The 22,233-nt window shown below is 40.0% G+C and overlaps 1 protein-coding gene, 2 long non-coding RNA genes and 1 pseudogene across 3 annotated transcripts; 2 read left to right on the top strand and 2 right to left on the bottom strand.

Moving 5' to 3' along the window:
* The first annotated feature begins 6,813 nt into the window (after positions 1–6,813).
* LOC104452627 lies at positions 6,814–12,194 on the top strand (annotated as a pseudogene).
* A 16-nt stretch (positions 12,195–12,210) lies between these two features.
* LOC104453773 lies at positions 12,211–12,681 on the top strand. Its single transcript, XR_005547606.1, has 2 exons — positions 12,211–12,282; positions 12,378–12,681. It is a non-coding gene; the product is annotated as an uncharacterized LOC104453773 (long non-coding RNA).
* A 618-nt stretch (positions 12,682–13,299) lies between these two features.
* Positions 13,300–14,834, bottom strand: LOC104454928 (alpha-1,3-arabinosyltransferase XAT3-like). The gene is made up of 3 exons (XM_039305091.1): positions 14,771–14,834; positions 14,384–14,506; positions 13,300–14,300 (listed from the first exon to the last, which is right to left on the bottom strand). The coding sequence occupies exons 1-3, from the start codon at positions 14,832–14,834 to the stop codon at positions 13,387–13,389; spliced, it is 1,101 nt and encodes a 366-aa protein (XP_039161025.1). The 3' UTR covers positions 13,300–13,386.
* A 434-nt stretch (positions 14,835–15,268) lies between these two features.
* On the bottom strand, positions 15,269–17,138 carry LOC120289583. The gene is made up of 3 exons (XR_005547609.1): positions 17,066–17,138; positions 16,679–16,753; positions 15,269–15,392 (listed from the first exon to the last, which is right to left on the bottom strand). It is a non-coding gene; the product is annotated as an uncharacterized LOC120289583 (long non-coding RNA).
* Between the last annotated feature and the right edge of the window lie 5,095 nt (positions 17,139–22,233).

The raw sequence follows: 22,233 nt of genomic DNA, 5'->3' as shown, positions 1-22,233 counted from the left end.
TGCATAGGCTCTAATCATCTGTGTCCAAGTGATAACATCCCTCGTGGCCATCTTCTCAAACAAGGCCTCCACATCGTCTATGGTTCCGCATTTTATGTAAAATCTGATAAGTGCAGTCTCCATTCCAATTCTGATGGCATGACCATGAATTTCCTTTACTCTAATTAAACTATTAGTCTCAGCACATTATCAATTTGGTCCATTGGCTGAAAAGATTCAAATGCTCTTTCGTATTGGGCCTTCACCAATCCCGAAACTACAGTATTCCTCGAAGCAATGTGTCTCTTAGGCAATTGGTCAAGCAATTCAAAGAACAGAATCCAGATACTCGCATTTAAGTGCATTAGAAACAAAGAGGCTTTCTAAATAACCCGGGGCAGCCACCAAAGCATTCTCCAGTTCAGTCAGCCGTGTCCACGATACTCATTTTGCTGAGTACCTGAACTCATCAATCCCAAGAAAGCCTCCGCTGCTTCGAGTCCTCAGTCCGCCTTAGCGAGAGACCAGAGACGACGGCCGTATAAGAAACCACATTGGGATGCGACAGCCCATCGAAGACGCCGTAAGCGTGCGAGGTGCAGCCAAGTTTGAGGCAGGCCACGATGAGCGCATTGCCCAGACTGGGATTTTTCTCAAGCTTGAGGACGAGAGCGTGCACCTCGCCGTATGTTTATGGAGAAGCGAAGCAAGTCAAAGCAGTCGTCAGCATGAGAAATATTGACATGTAAATTCATAAATATTTTTCATCACATTTATTTAAAATTCCAACAAAATTTAATTTTTTTTACTGGAAAAGAAAAATTAATGCTTTTGACATGATATTAACTCTAAATTAACAATCTCTTTTGCAAACCCCAAGTTTTCCCATTTAAGACCACCATGTTTTAACAGTTATTATATGTTTTTGTGCTTATGTTATTGGATACTGATTTTTTTCCTTTTGTTATGCCATGGTACCTTTTGCTCAATTATTGGGCATGCTAAAAAGACATATAGATATATGATGATTCTAGAATATGAAACTTGGAAAAGGAGTAAATGCAAATTCCATTACCATCAATAGTAAAATATGATTACTCGTCCATTGTTTTAAGTGTCGTTTCTTAAATTTTAAATTTTGAGATTTCACCCACTTTTGTCAAATTGATTGAACCATTCAATTGAATATCCATCATCTGCAGATCTATTGACCATGAAGCAATTATATGAACTATACGTGTCTTATGTGTCCCCAATCAGACAAGCCTTGTTTCTGGTGGTAAGTTAGGTGCCCATGGTAACACTCACCACTCCAATTTCTTTTGTTCCCCAAAGAAAGAAAAAAATGGTTCGACTAATTAAAGGAGGGAGAAATAGATTTGGATAGTTTCTTGTTTCCCTTCTTTTCTTTTTCTCTTTCTTTTTCCTCACCTCACCGCCCCTCTTGCATCCTATCGTATCCTCCGGGTCCTCCTCCGGGTCCTCCCCCTGCCCACCACCAGCCTGCCTGCCACCGCCAACCAGCCCACTGGGGGCCATGGGTGGTAGTGGGCTTCTCTCTAGAGAAGCAGCAAGAAGAGAGGAAAAAAAAGAAAAATCTAAAAATATAAGAAACTTTAAGTTAGCCTTTTTTTTTTTTCCTATTCTCATTCGCAGAGATTACCAAAATTTTTGGGGAGAAATTTCCAGGCCTTAATATCCTCATCTATATAGACAAATTCATAATAAACCCAAAGCATAAAAGACCAGTCGCGCCCAAGCCAAGCAAAAGGCAAATCACCCGCAACAAGCTCACTTTAATCATCTTGAAAGATTAATATAGAAGATCTTGGGACTAGCTCTTAAAGAAATAAGGTATCATGGTCTACATAGTAGCATAGTAGTTGCTTTATAGTCAAATGGATTTGACTACTATGGATGAAGGATAACTAATATCTGTCCAACCCATAATCCTAAAATAGCTTGGCCAAGAAAATGAATAAAAAAATACAACTACTACAAGCAAGTAAAATAGCAAAATAGCTGTTCAACTAGTACTAACAGACTGAATATGCATGATACAAAATTCGGTCTCCTAGCTTCCAAAATGGTGATCACGCTACTGATTTAAGCTTAGAAGTCAGAATAACTTGAAGGCTAGTAAGATTTGAAGTTGAAATAAACATGCAAAATCCCTCTTTCAAAAGTGTATCTGAAGCCCTTCTTTGTGTGAATATTCCCATTCTTTACACACAATCCTAACCCAAACAATGTGAATCATATGGCAGCCAAAAGGTTTTACATACGCCTAAAAGTGATTTTCTCATCAAGTAGACCCAACAATGTCCTCATATGGGGCGAGCGTGGAGTCGGATGATACCCGTCTCTGTGCTATTCCCATCCTTTTCAATTGTGTGTTGTGGGGGTTCACACGGTGGGAAGATTTTGGTTTTCTTGGTCGATGCTTCTCACGCCACCAATAAGCCCCAATCCATATGGATAAATTCAAGTATGAGGTTGTCTGAGCAAAAAATATAAATCAAATAAGTCAAAACCAAAGTCCAGAAAACTGATGACATGAAGCACGAGTCCAGATTCCACCTCTGCAGCATTGCCAAAAACTGCATCACCTTCCTCCATGGCTCCCATGGCTTTGGTGGCCTTCATTTCAAAATCATCTTCCGATGGAGCTGGCTTTGACACTATTGCTCCTTGCATCCGTCTCTCGTTGTTCTTCTAGCACCTCGGTTCTTTTCCGTTCCTAAAATTATATACCCGAGACCTCTCGGTTAGATGCACAACCTTACTCGGTTTGCACTATGTTTGCACTAAGCAACGGTCCGGTCTCCGGGGAGAAAGGAATTTTCCAATGCAGCCCTGTCCTCTTCGGGGTCAACGTTCCCTTGAGTTTCATCACCATGCGAAAGTTGCCCGAGAAAATGATCCAGCCCCCTCTTCGACTCCATCATCTCAATGGTTCCGGCTACATGGATCCTTCATCTAAACATCAAAACCATAGGAATTGTAACTTACTACCCACTCAACTGAAAGCCAAGCCGAAACAAGATTTCTATAAAAAAGTTATTAGTCGACAGAGTCAGGCACACCTTCTTCTTGTATATAGGACTGAGGACGCTAGCAGTTTCTGGATTATCAACGACATCCACAGACGTTGAAGATGCTTGCGCAAAATTTTCTCATGAAAGCCTATGTTTCATTCAGTCAATTTTGACGTACCAAATGTACATTCTCAAAATATACATTCTCAACAGTGAAAGAATATCAAAGTATAATTACCTTTGCCTTGTCTGTGTGGATGCAATTGAAGATAACTTCCCAAAACTCCATGACCTTATAGCTGTGCCGGTATGCAATTGAGTCTCAACACCAGCATACCAGCATGTATTCTCGGTTGGTCTTCTTATGTGGATAATCCCCACATCTGCTTGGATGCTAGAGTACGTATCCCCTTCTTCTGCAAGCAACTCAGCAGTCAGCAGGAGGCTCCTCCCCACACCCTCTGGCTCGATAAAGTGCATCCCTTTTCCTGGCTTCTGCCAGCTCCCAAAGTGCGTGCTCGGTAAGATAAAAAGATAAGAATCTGCAGACCCAGAAGTTCAACTTTTCCTATGCTACTCTGAATAATTCACCCTTTTAGACACTACTTTCAGGTAACATCCTCGCACTGCTCAAAGACCAAAAGACCATGTTAAGCGTCAATGATCTCTTGAGCTCATGTAGCAATTCCATGACTAGCATAGATACCAAAATCAAGGATGCTGAGAAGTGAGCCATATAATGACGATTAGAGACTAAATGAAAGATCTCTAGACCATTCGCATGAAAAGATAAAATATAAAAAAAAGCATATTACCTTCCAGTACTCAACATATGTCAGTTGTGTCCAAATAGAGATGCATTTTGATGTCACCATGAAGCTCTTCCATTTCTTTCGCTGTTAAGCCCTGAATCAAATGCAGTGACCTAGACAGCTAAGCTACCATAATAATAAGCCTCTCCAAATTTAACTTATCAAAAAATTATGTTGAATACTTCCCATATATACATTTCTTTGGAGATAACTATAGAGATATTTATACACCATAGTTTTAACAATAAATGCACTTCATGGCCAATTAAAGCACAGTGTGTATGGTCAACAGTTTATGCCACCTCCTATCGACCACTGAACCAAAGTGAAAAAGATGCACTCTAAAGCAGCTTAATTGTCCGATTGAAATAAAATAAAATAAAATATTTGGAGGTTATTTGAGGAACTTTTATCCACACTTCTTTTGTGGCTTAGGACTTTCAACCCAACAAGTTGTTTAGCACCAAAGCCACATAAAGAGAAGCTAGGGCCATAAGCAGCCCCCTATTCCCAAGCTTGTGATGAGAGACTTGACTTCCAAGCGGATGCCAAATTACCCCATGAATTGCAAGATATGTTTTTTTTTATATTTATTATATCTTCCTTTTTGTCGTGTCTTAGTAAATGCAACAATAATTCCTCAATCCAATGAAAGTCAAAGTGAGGGAAAAGAGGGGGATGGGAAATAGGCTTAAGGCTAAAATTCAATTTAGAAAGTAGCAGCAACCAAGTCAAAGGCAGCTCAAACAAGCTCTTCTCAATTCAAATCCAAGTAAAATTAAACACGATCTTCCAGCAAAGTGAAAAATCTATCCATCCAATCTTCCATATAAAAGAGATGCTAATGAAGAAACTTTATACGATGATAGGAATAAGAGGAAAAGGTAGATCCGAATAACATGGACTGTCCGTCATGGATGACAAAGAGTATGCTGGGTTATCCTTAAAGGAGAATCCATCCCCCGACATTTCCAGGAGGATGGTATAAAAAATTTAATATTCGAGTTAATATTCAGATCATATGAACCATTAAGGTGCTTAGATAGAATATCAATTCCTTCCGCACCTTGATGCAATGCAATCTCATCTCTGACCTGACTTTGCTTTGATCAAAATGAAATGGGAAAGACTCACCATATTGAGAAAAACAATTGTCAAAATGATGCCTCCCTAAGACTAACCAGTACAAAGCAGGATATCTCACGCCCATCGCCAATTCAACAAGAAAAATCTTGCTTTGGTGACTGAAGGGAACATACCATTTTGTCTTGATGCTGAGCCTTTCTTCCCTTCTCTTCTTCATTATCTCTACCTCTACTTGAATAATGAGCAATAAAAACTAGCAAGGTTAAGACATTTTGCTTTCTAGCATTTGGGATTTAGCATTTATTCATTCATAAAGCACTACCTATTCTTAAAAACCTATATATATAAATCAATATATAAAGTCAAGTTTTGCAAGTTTTTGTTCAAATTTAACCTAAGCATTTCCCCTGTTCGCAAGAAAGTTGATAATTATCTTTTTCTTTTTCTTTTTTTGGGTAGCCCAGAAGACATACATGATGGTCTCCCATTTGTTTCCATGAGAAACCCAAGTGCCTCGGCCCTAACCTAGTACTAGCCTAGGCAAATGCAAAAGGAATTTCAGGATGCAATAGTCAATCTAAACAGAGTTTAGAGGTATGATGTTAAACTAAAACAGTTAAGTTGAATCTTAGTGCAGGAACATAAGTAAAATAACTTTTTGGAGACTAAAAGGCTTCAAATAGTCTACCCCTGAATTTGTTGCATGCATATTTATCCACTTTATTTGGATCCCTTCTCCATTATTATCCGGCTACAAATGCATTTTTGCTGCTGGAAACACTAATTTCATTAAATTAACCACCGAGATAAGTAATCAGCATCTCTTCTTCGTCAAATTATGATGCTAAAGTTGAAGAATCCGTCTCTCTACCCAAATAATTTAGCCCCTTAGCTAAATAAATTTAGCACAATCATGGATTATAAAAGGGAAAAGAGCACCCAAAATCCTAAACTTTGCCCAACAAATTTACCCCAAAAACATTATAAAAAAAAAATGCGGAACTTTGCCACCACCAACGGTGACAAGCTTCCTTTCGTCACCTAAAAAACCTAAAATATTCAGTGGTTCGTGCGTGCCACGTCATCATCTGACGTGGCGCGCACATACCATTTAGATACCGACACCTGTCATGTGGGACCCGCTGGAAAATGAAACGACTCGGTCGGCTCGGCTCGGCTCGCTAACAGAAAAAAAGACAAGTCACGCAAGCTCCCGCCCAAAAGAACATTCTCTCTCCTCAATTGAATCTTCTGCAATTTTTTCTCTCTCTCACTTTCTCTCTCCTCGCGGGAGAACAAACGCAGAACGATCGAGACCGCTTCCGCTTCCGCCTTCGTCTCCGGCTCCGCCTCCTCAAAAGCCTCGCCGGTCATCTGCTTCTGGCACGTCGAAGCCTCACCAGTCGCAGTCGGGTCCCGACCCCCTCCACCTCCGACTGTTCCCTCAGAGATCGAGCAGAAGGTTTGTGTCTGCCTCCGGCTTCGGCTCCGGCTCCCTCCCCAAAAGCCTCATCTGCCTCTGGCATCCTCCGTCTCCGGCATCTGCTCGTCCTCCCCGTCCCGCCGGCCTCCGCCGCGAAGCCATCGGCCTTCGGCAGGAGGGAGGCAGCCTCGGTCTCGTTCCCGAGCGGCACTAGGCTCCCCGCCGCTGACCGGGCGCTGTCCGTAACGCTGGCCCGCTCGGTCGCGAGGGAGATCTCGGACGGCGCGGAGAAGAAGGAGAGGCGCGGGCTAGAGAAGGATTCCCGCCGGCCTCCGGCAGGAGGGAGGCGGCCTCGGTCTCATTCCCGAGCGGCCCCAGGCTCCCTGCCGCTGACCGGGCGTTGTCCCTGACGCTGGGCTGCTCGGTCGCGAGGGAGATCTCGGCGGACCTAGGCGGGGTCGACAGCGGGAGAAGAAGGAGAGGCACGGGCTGGAGAAGGATTCCCGCTTGCTGTGGACCTGGGCGGGGTCCGTGCGTTTCTCTCTCGACCGGCGAGTTTCCTTCTTCCTCCCCTCTCATGCGAAATCCCGAATGGTTTGTTTCTGCATCTTGTTGGGTTGTTCAGTTGCCAGCGAATGCGTGAGTAGCGAGGGAGCACGAAAGTGGAAGATTTGAAGGGTAATTTACTTCACATGTCTTTGAGGACAACCTTCATTTCTTCTATGTAGGCTAAGCACTGTAATGCCTAGGCTCTCTTTGATGGAATAATATGTTGTTTCGTTTATGGCAAAAAGAAGATAAATATTAGTGGGAATATGGGCAATTGAAATTTTTTTCGATGAATAAATGATTTTGATGTGCATGGAAACACCTCACTAGAGATATTCTGCAACTACAATAATAGGTATTCTTACATGACTTGATCAAAACTGCAGAGCCTAAAATAAGTATATGTCCTGTTGTCCTTGGAAGACCGTACCAGTTTTGACTAGTTACGTTGCTGGTTGAACATGGAATCTACATGTCAGTTTAGTCCTCAATTGCCTTCACTTTTTCCCCACTGACAATCTTTCGGTGCTTCATTCGGATCATAGGATCAATTGTCAAGTTATTCACTGACTATATGGTTGAGGCGAAGGAAAACGTTGACAGGAACCTTTTTGCCACCATTGCTAATGGTACACAGGTAAGAAGTCAGACTTTGACAAAATCACTATGAAAGTGCAAGCCTGGTTCCTGATATTTCTTCTATGCTGTTTTCTTCTGTCATAGGATTCAGTCAAGCTCTTCATGAAAATAATCTCACGTCATTTGGAGGAGCAACCTCAAGGCAAGCACCCTGAGGTAAGAAGTTTGATTTTCTTCCATAGCAGCATTGGTTGCTCATTGCCTATATGCCTCACATCTATTAAGTATTTTTTCACAAATGCACTAGAAGGTAGAAAGAGTACAAATCGCACAGCTCCTAGATTGAGTGGGAAGGCATTGCTTTCTTCTATCGCATAGATAGAGCAAATATCGCCTGTAGAAATTTTGCACACGCTTTTTGTGCCTGTTTGATGTGTATGAGATTAAAATTATAGTTGTAAGACTAATCAGAGGGGTAAATATGTTGTTGTTTTCCAGTGCTCCCTTTGCATCCATGCAAGAAGTACAGTGCACTAAACGTCACAGGAGTGGCATTTCTATTTTTTTCCTACAAAGAAAATAAGCAGCAAATCTTCTTTGCTGAACTAAATGTCATGTTCAACCATCAGGGAAACATTTTGTACTCAAATCTACTGCCCAATATAATTGATATAGGGATGAGAAACTTTGAGTTTGTTAAGTTTTTCACTTTTTGATACTGATGGTTTTTGTTTCCTATCATAATCACAAATGACATGAATTGTTTCAACATCCAATTTCAGCTGGATCTAGTCTTTGGAGATTTACTAAAAGAAAGAGGCAGGTTGCTTTCAACATCCTCACCCCTGGAGGATTTGTCCACTCGAGGATCCAAGGTATGTCATCTTCGTGAACTTACTCCCCTGCAGTTAAGCTGCAGTTACCGATATCCTTTTTCCTGCCTTTGTCATATAGTGTTGTCCATTGGCATGAGATAATTTGTGCAAGAAATTTATATATATTATGTTCCCTTAATATGCTCTTGTTATCACATTAGTTGATGCTTTATGATGACTTTTTGGTCAATCGGCACGATCAGGTGTGGGTTTTGTCCTTATTGGAGTGGGTATCGCATTCTCTTTCTATTATGTACTCTGAAAAGAAAAAAATTAAACGGCTCATTGGTCAACTATCACTTGATTATAGAAGCTAGAAATTAGTTCTTAGTACATATGGTTACCTGAATATCTTTCTGCTCGCAATTAAGTAGCTATTATCACCGTGGAGAATTTGTAATCTGATGCCTCTGCACTCTTCTTGTTCATAGTGCTGCAGAACCTGTTCGAAAGAGGGTAACTGCGATCATGGAAATGTATTTGAGATGCAAGAGAAAGAACTTTTGGTGAGTGCCTCTCTATATGATGCAGAAAATCTTTAGGAAAGAAAAGCTTGCAGACTTCTTTTGCCGATTTTTGCAAAATGAATTGGAAAGATTTTGTTTGATAAAAAGATTTTAGTAAGGGTGGTTGGGACTATAATAGATATTTTCAATTTTCATTTAAACTTGCTTGCTGGATAGACTAATAAAGCAAGGTCTTTAAGTTGACGTGATTTCATGTTCCGTCAACAATTGTAAAGGACGAAAAGTCTAATATTTGCATCTTGCAGGATCTTAAAACTTTGTTGGTGAAGACAAAAGGGAGTTTGAAGATCTGCAGTTCCAGTTTCAGAGAGATCTAAAACAGCTAGGTAGGAAAAGTAGACTAAAAAGGAGTAGTCTAATTAGTTCTTTTTTTCTGAGCACAGGCGAGGCTGAGGACATGGAGCTGCATGTTCCTTGTCCTTTGCATTGAATGTCAACCGTTTTAGATGAGTGTCGTCTATATACTTTATTTATTACAGCTCCTCCGCTGAATGTTATTATCTCAGATTGAGGCCATTGTCATTAATATGCTCCCTAAGATTTGGCAATAAATCTCAAATTTGAACTTGAAGAATGAATCTATGGGATCTTGTTACGATCTTTTTTTTTGCTTTTGCATTTTATTAAGGAGAATAAAAGCTAGGTGTGACATGCTTCCTGAGCATTAATATGTGTTTTTGCTTTTCCAATGGATCAGGCAATCAAGTCCAGGAGATGTCTACTGCTGCCCTTGGATATCATAAAGTGGTGACGGAAAATCGAAACCTTTACAACATGGTTCAGGATTTAAAAGGTCAGCTTTTTTTTTTTTTTTTTCAAGGAGAGTTATTTGTTTATGAATTGGATCGCATAACTCAATTTTTTGAGCAGTATGCATTTATCCGCAGAAGTATATGCTTGTCCATGGGTCAGTTGCTTTTAAGTAAAGGAGCTTTCGTTGTTTTATTTCCAATGTTACGAGTTTAATTTGACAAAAATCTTTACAGGAAATATACGAGTATACTGCAGAATTAGACACATTTTTAATGCGGAAGCCAAAAATGTGGTAGATTTTATTGGAGAAGATGGTTCACTTGTGATTGTTGACCCTTCAAAACCCCATAAAGATGGAAGGAAAGTGTTTCGGTTTAATCGGGTTTTCAGTCCACTTGCTACTCAAGGTATTGTTACACTTCATCTTACTAAGGGTATATTGTTGGCCAAGTGATTGTCCTGCAAGTTGATGTTCAGCTCCTAAATAACAATGTGAATTGTTTTTCGCCATGCGGCCCTCTTTGCAGATGATGTGTACATGGATACTCAACTTTGATTAGATCAGTTATGGATGTTACAATGTCTGCATCTTTGCTTATGGTCAAACTGGATCGGGTAAAACACATACAATGGTAAGAACTTAAGTGTAGCTTTAGTAGATCCAACCTTTGTGCCAGATCACCTCCTAGGCTCCTAGATAATTTTTGTAAAATAAAAAGTGTGCATTTTCCTTGCTGTTAGATGGATGTACTGTTAATTTCGTATATCTACCTGCAAAGCATGAACATAATTCAATCTAAGCAGATGCTTAAGATTGCTTACCTCGATTTGAGGAATAACTACTTATTGCCTTTTGAAATTGCAGAGTGGTCCATCAGGCGAACTGACAAAGGACATGGGGATTAATTACTTGGCTGTCAACGATCTCTTCGAGTTGTCTAACAGAAGGAAGGACATTATAACGTATGATATTCATGTTCGGATGGTTGAAATATATAATGAGCAAGTGCGTGATCTCCTTGCTGAGGATTCAGCATCCTCAAGATATCCTTTGAAATGGATTATTCTGTCTAATATAGATACATTTGATGTCAAATAAGTAGATAAAAAGACTGAAGAAAGCTTAAGTTTCTGACATGTAAATTTGGGTTCCTTGACTATGCACAAATTAGAGATTCGAAGCTGTACCAGTGACGGTGGCTTGAGCCTTCCAGATGCTACCATGCATTCTGTCAAGTCCACAGCTGATGTGGTCAACCTAATGAAACTCGGTGATGTGAATCGTGTCGTCAGTTCTACAGCACTGAACAATAGAAGTAGCCGGTCTCACAGGTCAGTTTTTGGACAGGCGGAGTTTCCTTCCCATTCTTTTTGCTATAAATTTAGATGTAGTTTCCAATAGATAGATTATTCAAGAGAGTGATACTGATGTCCATGGGATGCATCCTTGCAGTGTGCTGACAGTACATGTTCAAGGGAAAGATGTATCTGGATCCATCCTCCGCAGTTGCCTGCATTTGGTTGATCTTGCAGGAAGTGAACGGGTAGATAAATCTGAAGTCACAGGAGAGAGACTAAAGGAGGCACAGTACATTAACCGGTCTTTGTCTTGTTTGGGAGATGTTATCACAGCTTTGGCCCAGAAAAACTCCCATGTACCTTACCGCAATAGCAAACTTACGCTTCTGCTGCAAGATTCCCTAGGTACCTATTTCGAAGTTTCGAACTTTGTCAGGTGTCATTGAAGCTTCATTTTAGGATAAAATTACTAATTCCTAGAGTGAGCATTTCATAGAATTGAGATACTCTGATTATGATCCTTGGGTAATGGTGACATTGCTTTTATGCATTTTATTTCAGGAGGAAATGCGAAGACATTGATGCTGGCTCATGTGAACCCTGAGAGAGATTCATTTGGGGAATCAATGAGTACCTTGAAGTTTGCCCGGAGAGTTTCAACGGTTGAACTTGGTGCTGCACGCATGAACAAAGAGACCAGTGAGGTCATGCAACTCAAAGAGCAGGTAAATGTACTTGGGTAATCTCTATGCTTCAGATGCCTTTCTGACAATAATCAACATTACAATTCTAGGGGGCTGGATCTGTGGATTTGGCAAAAATGAGATCCAGATTGTTATGCAAGGAGAGCGCACTCTTTGTACTGATCCTCGAACGCCCAACTTGCTTGTTCAAAGCATGAATGGCAAGGAATCTCACATAAGGAAATCGCTGCACACCATAGGGAGGAAGCTCATCAATGGATTTGAAAGGAGGTCAGTGAAATATTTAACTATCTAGTCTTAATACTGAATTGGACAAATTTAGTATGGGATGAAATACACAAATGCAACTGAAAAATTCCAAAATGACGGGTAATATGAGAATTTGCTCACATCATTATCTTGCCATTATGACTTGGTTTCTATGCAACTGCAGGAACCAAAGAAATGTGACAGAAGCTCGTTCACCTGTCAGAGGCTCTACTACTTGCATTAAAAATGGGGTATTGGCAATTGCAGCCAACACACGGACACAAAATGGAGTATTGGCAATTGCAGCCAACACACGGACACTGGAGTATTCGAGACAATCAATCACTAACAGGTGCTGGTTCAGACCAGTCTCGCCGGTCTTCTCTGGGTGGCAAGTCCACTAATTCCAGTAAGCAGAATCAGCATAATTAAATTTAATTCACAGTATATATTTCATCTCATTATGTCCATCATCTGATTATTTGTTTTTGTTTCTTCAATAAGATGTAAAAGACACAAGGAATGCCAAGACGCCTCCTCCAGTCCACCCATTATCTACGATAGCAAAGCGTTGGCTGTAGCTATAGATGGCGAAATTTAGTGTTCAATGACCAGCGAAGTGATGCTTTGACTCGAAGCTGACTGAAGTTTTGACATGATAGATGAGACACTGAGAATTGACGAGGGAAAGACTGAAGAGTTAGCCAACAAACGCAATAGCAATTTTTTGGTTTAACACACTGCTTATGTACATATTGACACAAGTTCTTCAAATAATGCTCGAAATTTCTATGGGAATGTTTTCAAACTGCTCTTGCCCATGGTTCTCTGAATCTCTGACTTAAGTCATCAAAGCTATCGGCAACTTTTAACAGAAATGGAGGAAATGACAGGTGCCTCTGCTAATAAACCGGCTGCTCTTCTATTGTATAGCTAGCTAAAAATCAAAGATTATAGCATGACATTCATATAACGTGATGCCAATGTGGTACCATAGAATCAAGTGTTCTTGTTTTTAGTATAGTTGATTATAATAGCTTCACAGGCCCTGAAACCGAGATCCCTCAGTTTATCCAGCAACACCTTGCGTGATATGGATCATACATAGTTTTACTTATTCAGTTATAAACCTCCAAAGTAACTGAGGGGCTAGTCAGTTAAAAAAACACACACAACTATAGCAACAACTTCCATGTTTCATTTTCCGAAACAGGATCCCATGCCCATCTTTGAAGTTCGGCTTAATTTAGTTGAAGATGCAAACAAGCAGATGGCCATTGCCTTAGATTTACCCAAAAGTGCTACTGTCAGGAAAACAGACGTGAAGGTTAAGAGGAGCATCATTAACAAGTCATCCAGTTCACCAAATTGTTAAAAAAATGCCTTCTTTACAAGTTTATGATGAACCTGAAAACTGATTCACAGATGAGTGTACTTTATTCAAGTTTCAACCATTCAGTCAATGGAAAGAAATATCGACAATTATTTAAGGAAGGTGAAGAGAAGGAAGTAGTTAGCAAAGCTTAAACAAGTCGGTTGTTTGATTGTAGCTAATTTGCCGGTTTATTTTCTTGAAGGAATAGTCATAGGCTTGAAGCAGCCGCTTGTGGAATCTCCTCATGTCCAAGCTCACATTCTGTCTGTCGAGATAGATCTCCTTAGTGTATTGCCATCCCTTCCTAATCACACCCTTTGGATTTGTAAGGACTGGATCATCTTTATCGTATTCATTATACAGTGAGCTCTCCCTAGGCAAAATCTTGTAGCCAATATACTTGAGACCAAGCTCTCTAGCAGGTTTACCAAAGCATGTCTCAGCTGGTGAATCCGTCCCTAAAGGAATGACTTGGATGAGCACAGAACCAGGCTTCAGGAAAAGGAAGTGGGTCAAAGCAGCCCCGTGTACACCAACCATAACCTCCCTCTTATTAAGCAAGCCATACATCTTCGCCAGTTCAGTCGTTCGCTTAGGCCGCAAAACTTCTACTCTGAACCCCATATCCTCTGCCATTTTAACCAAGCAGTCTTTGTTAACTAACGCCCTGGACCCACTGCGCGATAATATCACTAGCTTCGGTTTCTTCACCTGGTGTTTCTGGTTGTCTTTATTAATTTTCATTGATTGCCCCAAAGTTGGCACTGAAGCCCATTGATTCAGTTTCAGCTGTACCCCTTGCTCCTTGTCTGGTATTGAACCTTTTATCCACGGCTGGTAAGCACGGTCAAGGAAGTGTCTGAAATCGAGGATGCTCTTATTCCCCTTCATCAGTGAAGGATCCACAGTAAGGTCATCATGGATTTTCACACCAACAATGGCCTCTGGTAAGCAATGGGTTCTTTTATCTCCAGCAAAGTCGATGAGCGGATAGTTCCAGAGGCGAGAAAGGATGGTCTCATACTTCATAATCCACCAATTGTACAAACTTCATCACTTTTAAGAATTCCTGTGGGATCGGCTGTCCCCATTAGATAGTAAGAATCTGGAATAGGAATCCTTCCTCCTTTCAAACTCTTCTTTTCATCATTCATCAGGATGGACAGACGATTTTGTAGGTGTGTTTCGTCCAGAGGAATCCCAGATAAGATCATTCTGGCCGCAGTGAAACCATCCTTCTCACCATGATTCACCAATACTGTTCATACGGTAAAAGAACAAAAGGAAAACACAAGGGAAAATGTTTACACATCAAATAGCAATTGAAGGAAATATGCACCCAAGGGAAGTAAAAGCAGCAAAGATGAATAGAGATGCATTTTTTTACTTATGCATATTTCGAATCAAGAAAAAAAGAAGAAGCACATCCAAGTATAGAAAAAAAATTGGAGAAAAATCTCTTTTTGGACTGTTTTAAGAATAGACAATATTTCAACAGTCCAAATGTTCAGAAGAATACTACCTCTTAGAGCTGCTCGTTTACTAGAGAAGACACTATTTGCATCTCCCAGAGCTTTCTCCACCATGTCCAAAAGAAATTCATTAGGAACCCCACCATAGCTTGAAAGTGCAATCAAAATCTTTGAAAGATATGCAAGCTTTGGTTTATTACTGCATCAATGAGGACCAAGGTCTAATCAGTTCTTCCAAAAAGGTAAAATTTGATGGCAGAAAAAGCTCCAAACAAAAAGCAATTGGATTTAGTAATTCACAAGAAAAACATGTCCCATGCTCAAATTAAACTGCTGAAAGAACAAGAAAGCCGCTAACTTTTCAGTCTGTTAATGTAAGGGTCTTTTAATCGGCTAACTCCAAAGGAAAATCTTAACACAATGATCAACAAATCAATAGCATAGCCAGGCAACAAACCCACAAATAACACGGTGATCATAGTACTAGGGGTCAAAGGTACCATAAGAACCTCAAGAGAATTAATTAAAACAATGATAGCTTGCTGGCAAAATATGTTGGTTGTACCTTGTTTGTACTATTTCAAGTGCATCAACGGTCCTGATATCTAAAAGCTTCGGGTCCTTTTCAACCTTGATCATCGACGGTCAAATATGAATTGTATGAGGAGGGAGCTACAGATTAAAATTCGGCCAAAACAATTAGAATGGAAATATATCGCAATATGGAGAATTATTGCAGCTGAAAAACTAATAACTAGACTCGCACTTAATAATACAATGTAGATTTTCCTAAGCAACCAAAACACTACAACATCAATGATCTAACCAAGTTTTTGCATATAAAATGACCGGCTTGACAAACCGCATTCCTTTTATCCTTTTATCCGTTTATGCTTCCTCTTGTGAGCATGATGGATAGGAGAAATTCCCACCAGAACACATGAGACTTCTATTGCACTCTCATACTGATACATTATCACTAAAGGCAGCAGAAATGAAGTTGGAGAGAATTTCTTTCATGTCAACCACCAAACTGACTTTCATTTGGGCTCGTGAAACCAGTCTAACCAGTCTGGAGTATAATTAAATAGCATGAAAACAGTGTAATCTATCCGCAACTGGAGTAACCAAATATCATAGGACCTGAATGAGCTAGATTAGAACCCCATGTGCAAAAAAATTTGAAACCAATCTTTTTAAAAAGCTGACCCCTGTTCAAACAGGATAAATGACTTAATGGTCAACCATAATTGGTTGTTGCCTAATTAATACATCACCAATAAACATCAGTCCACAGCTAATCAAGAATTTATGAAGCAATATCATCCACTTGTTGTCAAGCAAGGCCTAGCCTAAAATAAGGGACGTGTTACATTAAAAGTTTGGGATGAATCCTTTAGCAAGAAATTTTTTTAACCTTTTCTTTAAATGAACCCAAAGATTGTATTAGCAAGGTAGATCTTAAGTCATGAAATGATATCCCGGAAAAAAATTAATTTTTGTACTACATTATAGCATCTTTCTTATTGACATTAGGCACTTGCTTTCCCATATCGAATTTTGTGACACCGCATGCAAAAGTTCTTTTTCCCCATATGGTACCTAGCAACCGGTGGAGAGAGAGATGAAATAAGAATGGACTGCTAAGTTCAGTGTAAAGGTGTACATAGGAAAGACAATGGTCAAAGAAAAGCAAAGATGTATAGAAGACTACACATTTTCACCTTTTTCCCTGGCTCTCTTAAAAGTAATGTTATAAGCATAAGACTAGGCTCTTGGAAGTCTCCGACTGTGCTAATGTAGAGTCAACAGCTGCTTTTCTAAAAACTTGGCCCTTTTACTAAAATAATATACCTCCTTTCTCAGTTTTGTTTAGAGAAAGGAACAAAAAGGGTCAAAGAACATGACCTAATTTCATCTTTTTCCTTGAGGGAATGCCTGAGAATGACCAGCCTTACTTGAGGTGCTTTTGGAGTCGCCACATTGGGTGCCTGCCCAGGCAACTCCGGTGCTTTTGAGAACACTAGTGACACCTAAACAGAACAATTGATCTCACTTCAACTCATAAACGAGACCAAGCACTTAGTGGCTTAATGTGGCGAAGATGCTTGAAGGCCTAGATTATTTTCTCTTTGCAAATTGAACCCGATGCATCCATCAACCCCCAAATAACTCAAGGTTGCAATATTAATGACTTAAGTGGCAATGGTTGAATCAAAACTAAGTCAACACGTCATTACATTTAAGTGGTTATTTATTATTTTCCCTTAACATCAATATGCACACTTCATATTTATACATGGAACTCACATTACAAAAAAGAGTGTATGAAGAAACCAAGATACCTCTTTGAATCATAGATAACAGGGAACACAGGCGAGTTCTCTATTATGTGCAAGAACTTCTTCAATTTCAAATCACTGCAACAAAGTAGCGAAAAACAGGTAAAACAACATGGCAAAAATGAGGAACTATTAGATAATTCTTCATTTACAGGAAGATATCAACTAGCACACTGAATAAGCAAGTTCCAAGCATAAGATATATGTAACAAAACAAATATGACAGTTATAAAAAGACCATTAAAAGGAGCAGCTATTGAGGACCCACCTTATAAAATTCCATTAGTTCATCAGCTCTGAAGTTCTTCACCTAATATCAGAACAGAAACTAAGGCGCGATCAGCCAACACATCAATCGCAGTTGGTAGAGAAAACAAAACAAATATATAAATGAAAGCAATCTCATGAATTCAGAAGTGGCATTGACATGTTAAGCATACTTAATTTGGAATAATTCACTTTGCAAAATAGTAATTAGAAATAACATGCTAATGCATTGGAAACTACAAAATTTCCTTTTTAGTTACTTAGTAAGTCTCCTTAGAGCACCGTTAACAAAAGGGCACTTGTTAAGCATACTTATTTAATATGATTCACTTTCCAAAGAAAAATTACAAATACCACAAGAACAATCAGTGCATCCAATTGAAAACCATAAAAATTTCTTAATCAACTACTTAAGAATTGCCCCTAGAGAACAGCTTAACAAAATCCTTACAAATACATAGATCTTCTCCACGATCAGACTCATGGCACATGCATGAACAGAAAAATACAATCTTTATCATGAAACTACCTGCTTCAAGGGGACGAAACTTATACCGGAAGGCGGCAAAGCCTGAGACCAAAGGAAAAGGAACATGAGCTGCACTTCTTGTAACATTTTATCATACTTTGCTCTAAGAAACATTTAGCCGTAGCAGATATGTAGCAGATATATAACTCGTACATATTAAGAAGAAACATTTAGCTGTAGCAAATATATAACTCTTACATATTAAGCTAAACCAAATGTGCAATTCCTTGTCATGTCTGTTTTTCGTCTATGCTTTATCTAGTAGATGAGCACTTCGATAGCGAAACATAATACTACGAATTTTTGGGATCAAAATAGAGTATCTCGGATATATATAGTAATACCATCCTCTGGGACAAGCTCGAGAGGATGACAAAACTTGAACTGGTCAAAGCTTGTCTAGCTAGCTGCAACTCCTTGAAAACATGTAATAGATGCTGAGGCAAAGTGTGGGGTAGAAAGAAGCTTCAAGAGGGAATCCTTCAGGCATTTAAATATATAGAGAGAAAAAAAGGAAAAAATAGGTGAGCACAAGCTTCCAACCCGGATAACACTCTATCATGACAAGATCCATTATGCCAACAATCTGAAAATCTTCCATTTAAGTTCTAACTGGGCCTTAGCTTCAAGCGAGGATAGTAGGACATGTGCAGAATTCTTCATTTTAGATTCTAGTTTAGGCAATTAGTTCAAACACACACCTCATAGCTGAAGGGGCCTTCTAGCGTATCCAAGTCATGAGTCCCAATTGCAACCAGTGTTCTTCACCTAAAATATCGAGAGAATCCGAGCATGTCAATCCAAGCAGAACATTTTGAGGATCTAGCATAAGCACAAGCATCTGATGTACTAAGTGGAGGGATTGGGGAGCTGGGCATCTATTACATGCAAGTAAAATATCAAATTGAATATAGATCTCGAGAATGAAAACTAGTTCAAGCAACATATCTATCATCACCACTTCACCAAATTATTCAAAACAACTCAGCAGAGAGTCCTCTTTCACATCCGGCATTTCTCACAAATTATTCAAAGATCGAACCACACAAATCTCGATAGCCATTACGAGCAACATGGTCCGCCAAAGACTTTAACCCATCCGAAGACGAACACTAGCATCTTAAACCCCGAACCAAAACTCACCCACGACTCGCGAAACAGCTCCAAACCCATCCGAAACACACAACATCTAACCGAATGCCGAATCGCCTTCGCGTCACCTGTTCGCCGGAACTTCAATTTTGTAGATGACTTCCTCGTCCTCATCGGTCTCCTCTTCCAGTGCTTCTCCTTTCGATGATCGCCTTCTCCGTCGTCCCGCCAGCACAAACAAAGAAGCCCAACCCCTCGGCATTTGAAAAAAAAAAAAAAAATCCCCCCAAAAAAACCGGGTCTGATTTGCTCCCGGTGGTTCGCCGATCGGAAAGAGGGAGGGCAGAGAGAGAGAGAGAGAGGGAGGTCGCGGTCCTCTCGCCAGTCCCGTGCAGTGGTTCGTCGATTGCTCGAGGTCCTCTCGCCGGTCCCGTGCGGTGGTTCGTCGGTTGTTGGCGGTGGTTCGCCGGTCGGAAAGAGGGAGGGCACAGAGAGACCGGGAGGTCACGTCCTGTTCGTCGGAGAGAGAAAGAGAGAGGGAGGGAAGAGTGAGAAAGGCGAGAGAGAGGAGAAAGAGAGAAAACCCAGCAAATTCGAGTGAGCGGGAGCCAAAAAATTTGAGCCGACCGTCCTTTCTTCTGCGGTGCACCCGCCGAGCCGACCAAAAAACAGCGCCTTCCTTTTTCAGCGGGTCCCGCTCGGGGACACGTGGCGGTATTTCATTGGTTAGTGCGAACCAGGTCAGGGGATGACGTGGCGCGCACTAACCACCGAATATTTTCTCGCGGATTAGAGATGAGAGATGGGCTTGTGGGCCTGGAATCATATGGAAAATGGGCCAAGTTTGGTTCTTTTCCACCCTTCATTTCGATCGAATTTTGAAGATGTTTAAGCCCATGAAATCCGACCCACAAAAGAAAAGCCCATGAAATAAGCTGCTAAGCTAAGCTAACTATTTACCATAATCCTACGTGATACTACACAGCTTTGTTCTTATTTTTGGGTAAATCAACCGTTTAAGTACAATCGTTCGTTCAGCGTGAATTGGTTGAATCGAGGTAGGACCACGTCGATTTCAACCTCTAGATTCAGGCCGATGGAATTGCAAAAGATGGAACATTTTGGGCTAATCCGCATAAGCCCTAAAACCCTCCCTTCCTCCATTGCCTAGCTTACGATCAGCCATAAACCCTACAGAGCTCTTGCTTTCCTCACCACCAAGCCAAAGGTACAAACGAGTTCGTACGTTGCGTCTCGTCATTCTGCTCAATTTGTCAATTCCCGTCGTCGTGGTCGTCGTTGAAATTTTCTGAAAGTGAGTAGCAAATTTGAGGGTCGTGCGATTTTGGGGTCTCCTGAATTGAGTTGCAAGTTGGTTATTTTCTAGCGGAATCTTTTTTTCCAAGCGTTGTTTCAATTTGGTCTTTCGTTTACTCGGTGGCCACGGTAATAGCATGTGCTGTTGGCGGCATTCCTTTCCTGACCGTTCCCTTTTCTTTTCTTTTTTTATTCGCCGGGTTGATCAATGTGCGTTGGAATTTCTCTGTATATCGTATAATGGATGTGAGCAAGATAAGTCATGTCATGTTATGTTATGTTCTGTGTTACGTCATGGTTGTCGGTTCGGCAAGTTCGTACATCCTAGGCTCATGTATTCTAAGGCTGCGTTTGATCGATCGGATAAAAATCAGGATAATATATGTTTTATCCTATCCCGTGTTTGGTAGCTATCTAGTATAGGAAAATGTCATATATAGAAGGATATAAACCAGATAAAAAATCCGAGAGGAGTGGGATAAGGTCGGATAGAATTTCTTGTATCCGAAATATAAAACCCGGGAGTGGAATAAGGTCGGATAGGATTTCTTTTATCCGAAATATAAAACCCTACGCTTTTTTCTTTCTCATCGTTCACCCAGATGAGTTTCTGTTTTCAAAGTATTGACATTGAAGCCTTCTCCTCAGCTCTTCGATTTTCATCGAAATTTTACGAAAGCAACAAATTTTTAAAGGTAAATAATCATTCTCTCTCTAACCTTGATTTCTATAGTAGTTGTGCTTGTGTTATTCTGCTTATATCGGTGCTTGATTTTGATCTGTTGTGATTCTATTGCTCTTTTTCTGAAAGTCCAAGTGAGTCCCGATGAGTGGAAGAATTATTTTAGTTGAAAGATTTCATTTTTGTCATCAGGGGATCGTGCTAAATCAGTGCAATCCGAATCTTTTCTCCACTTGTCTTTGTTACTTAAGTCTAATCGTTTTTCAACTTGTCTTTGGTTGTGATTTTGTTTCTTGTTTTTCCCTCCATGCCCAAGTGAGTCCCAATAAGTGGTAGAATTATTGAGTCTTTTGGTATGGAAGTAACGTGATTCTTTAAGGGATATGGAGAGTGGCTAGGGTTTTGGTTTACGGGTTCAATTTTGGTTGAAAGGCTTCATCTTTGCTATCACGGGATTATGCTAAATCAGTGCAATCTGAATCTTTTCTCAACTTCTCTTTGTTCGTTAGATCTAATCCTAGCAAATTGGTGTCAAAGTAGTGTAAGTTAAGGCTAGGCATCCTCTGTTGTGTGATGTGGAGACCAATGCTAGTTTGATTGATGTTGTGTGGTGTGAGTTTGGTTTTCAGCACAAATTGTTACCTATGTATATATAGTCAGTTCCTATTTTTAATGGGTCGTGATCCCTTGGGACCAAATTGTATGTAGGCAATAGGATTATTATTTGTTTATTACCAAAGATATATCTAGATCTGAGCCAATTTCATAGGCAGATGGGAGCATCTCATTTTACTTAGTTGATTCGATATAATCCTGATTGGAAATCTAGTCAGGAAAGGGGCAAATACCAAAATAGAAGAAGCTTAGAATATTTCTTAATCTAACTTGTAAGAGAGAAAAAAAAAATTCATGTTTCAAAGTGAATTTATTGAAATTGAGGTTATTTTAAAAACGTTTGATGTTGAAGGGGTATCCAAAAGATTATTTCAAATGAACAAAAAAGATTATTTCTAAAAACGTTTAATGTTGAAGGGGTATCCAAAAGATTATTTCAAAGGAACAGAAAAATTATTACGATGCATAATTATGAAATCCGATGAGAATCTGTTAATTTGAAAAAGATATATTGTTTTGGATAATTTTGTGAATATTAAACTTGCATCCGAATTTAAATCCGTAATTCACCAAATGATAGATTGGATAAGATATAAGAATATCCGATTTTAAATCTGGATATTTGACTTTAAATCCGTAGTTCACCAAACACTTGATAGGATATGAAGA

This window comes from Eucalyptus grandis, chromosome 11 (assembly GCF_016545825.1).
Source record: "Eucalyptus grandis isolate ANBG69807.140 chromosome 11, ASM1654582v1, whole genome shotgun sequence".
Taxonomy (NCBI): domain Eukaryota; kingdom Viridiplantae; phylum Streptophyta; class Magnoliopsida; order Myrtales; family Myrtaceae; genus Eucalyptus; species Eucalyptus grandis.
This window is presented reverse-complemented; position numbering and strand designations above follow the sequence as displayed.

Coding starts and splice junctions, on each gene's coding strand:
- LOC104454928 (XM_039305091.1), bottom strand. CDS start 14,834: ATGGTGGAGAAAGCTCTGGGAGATGCAAATAGTGTCTTCTCTAGTAAA. Junction 14,507..14,770: donor TAAACGAGCAGCTCTAAGAG/GTAGTATTCTTC, acceptor CCGTATGAACAG/TATTGGTGAATCATGGTGAG. Junction 14,301..14,383: donor GATGAATGATGAAAAGAAGA/GTTTGAAAGGAG, acceptor CTTAAAAGTGAT/GAAGTTTGTACAATTGGTGG.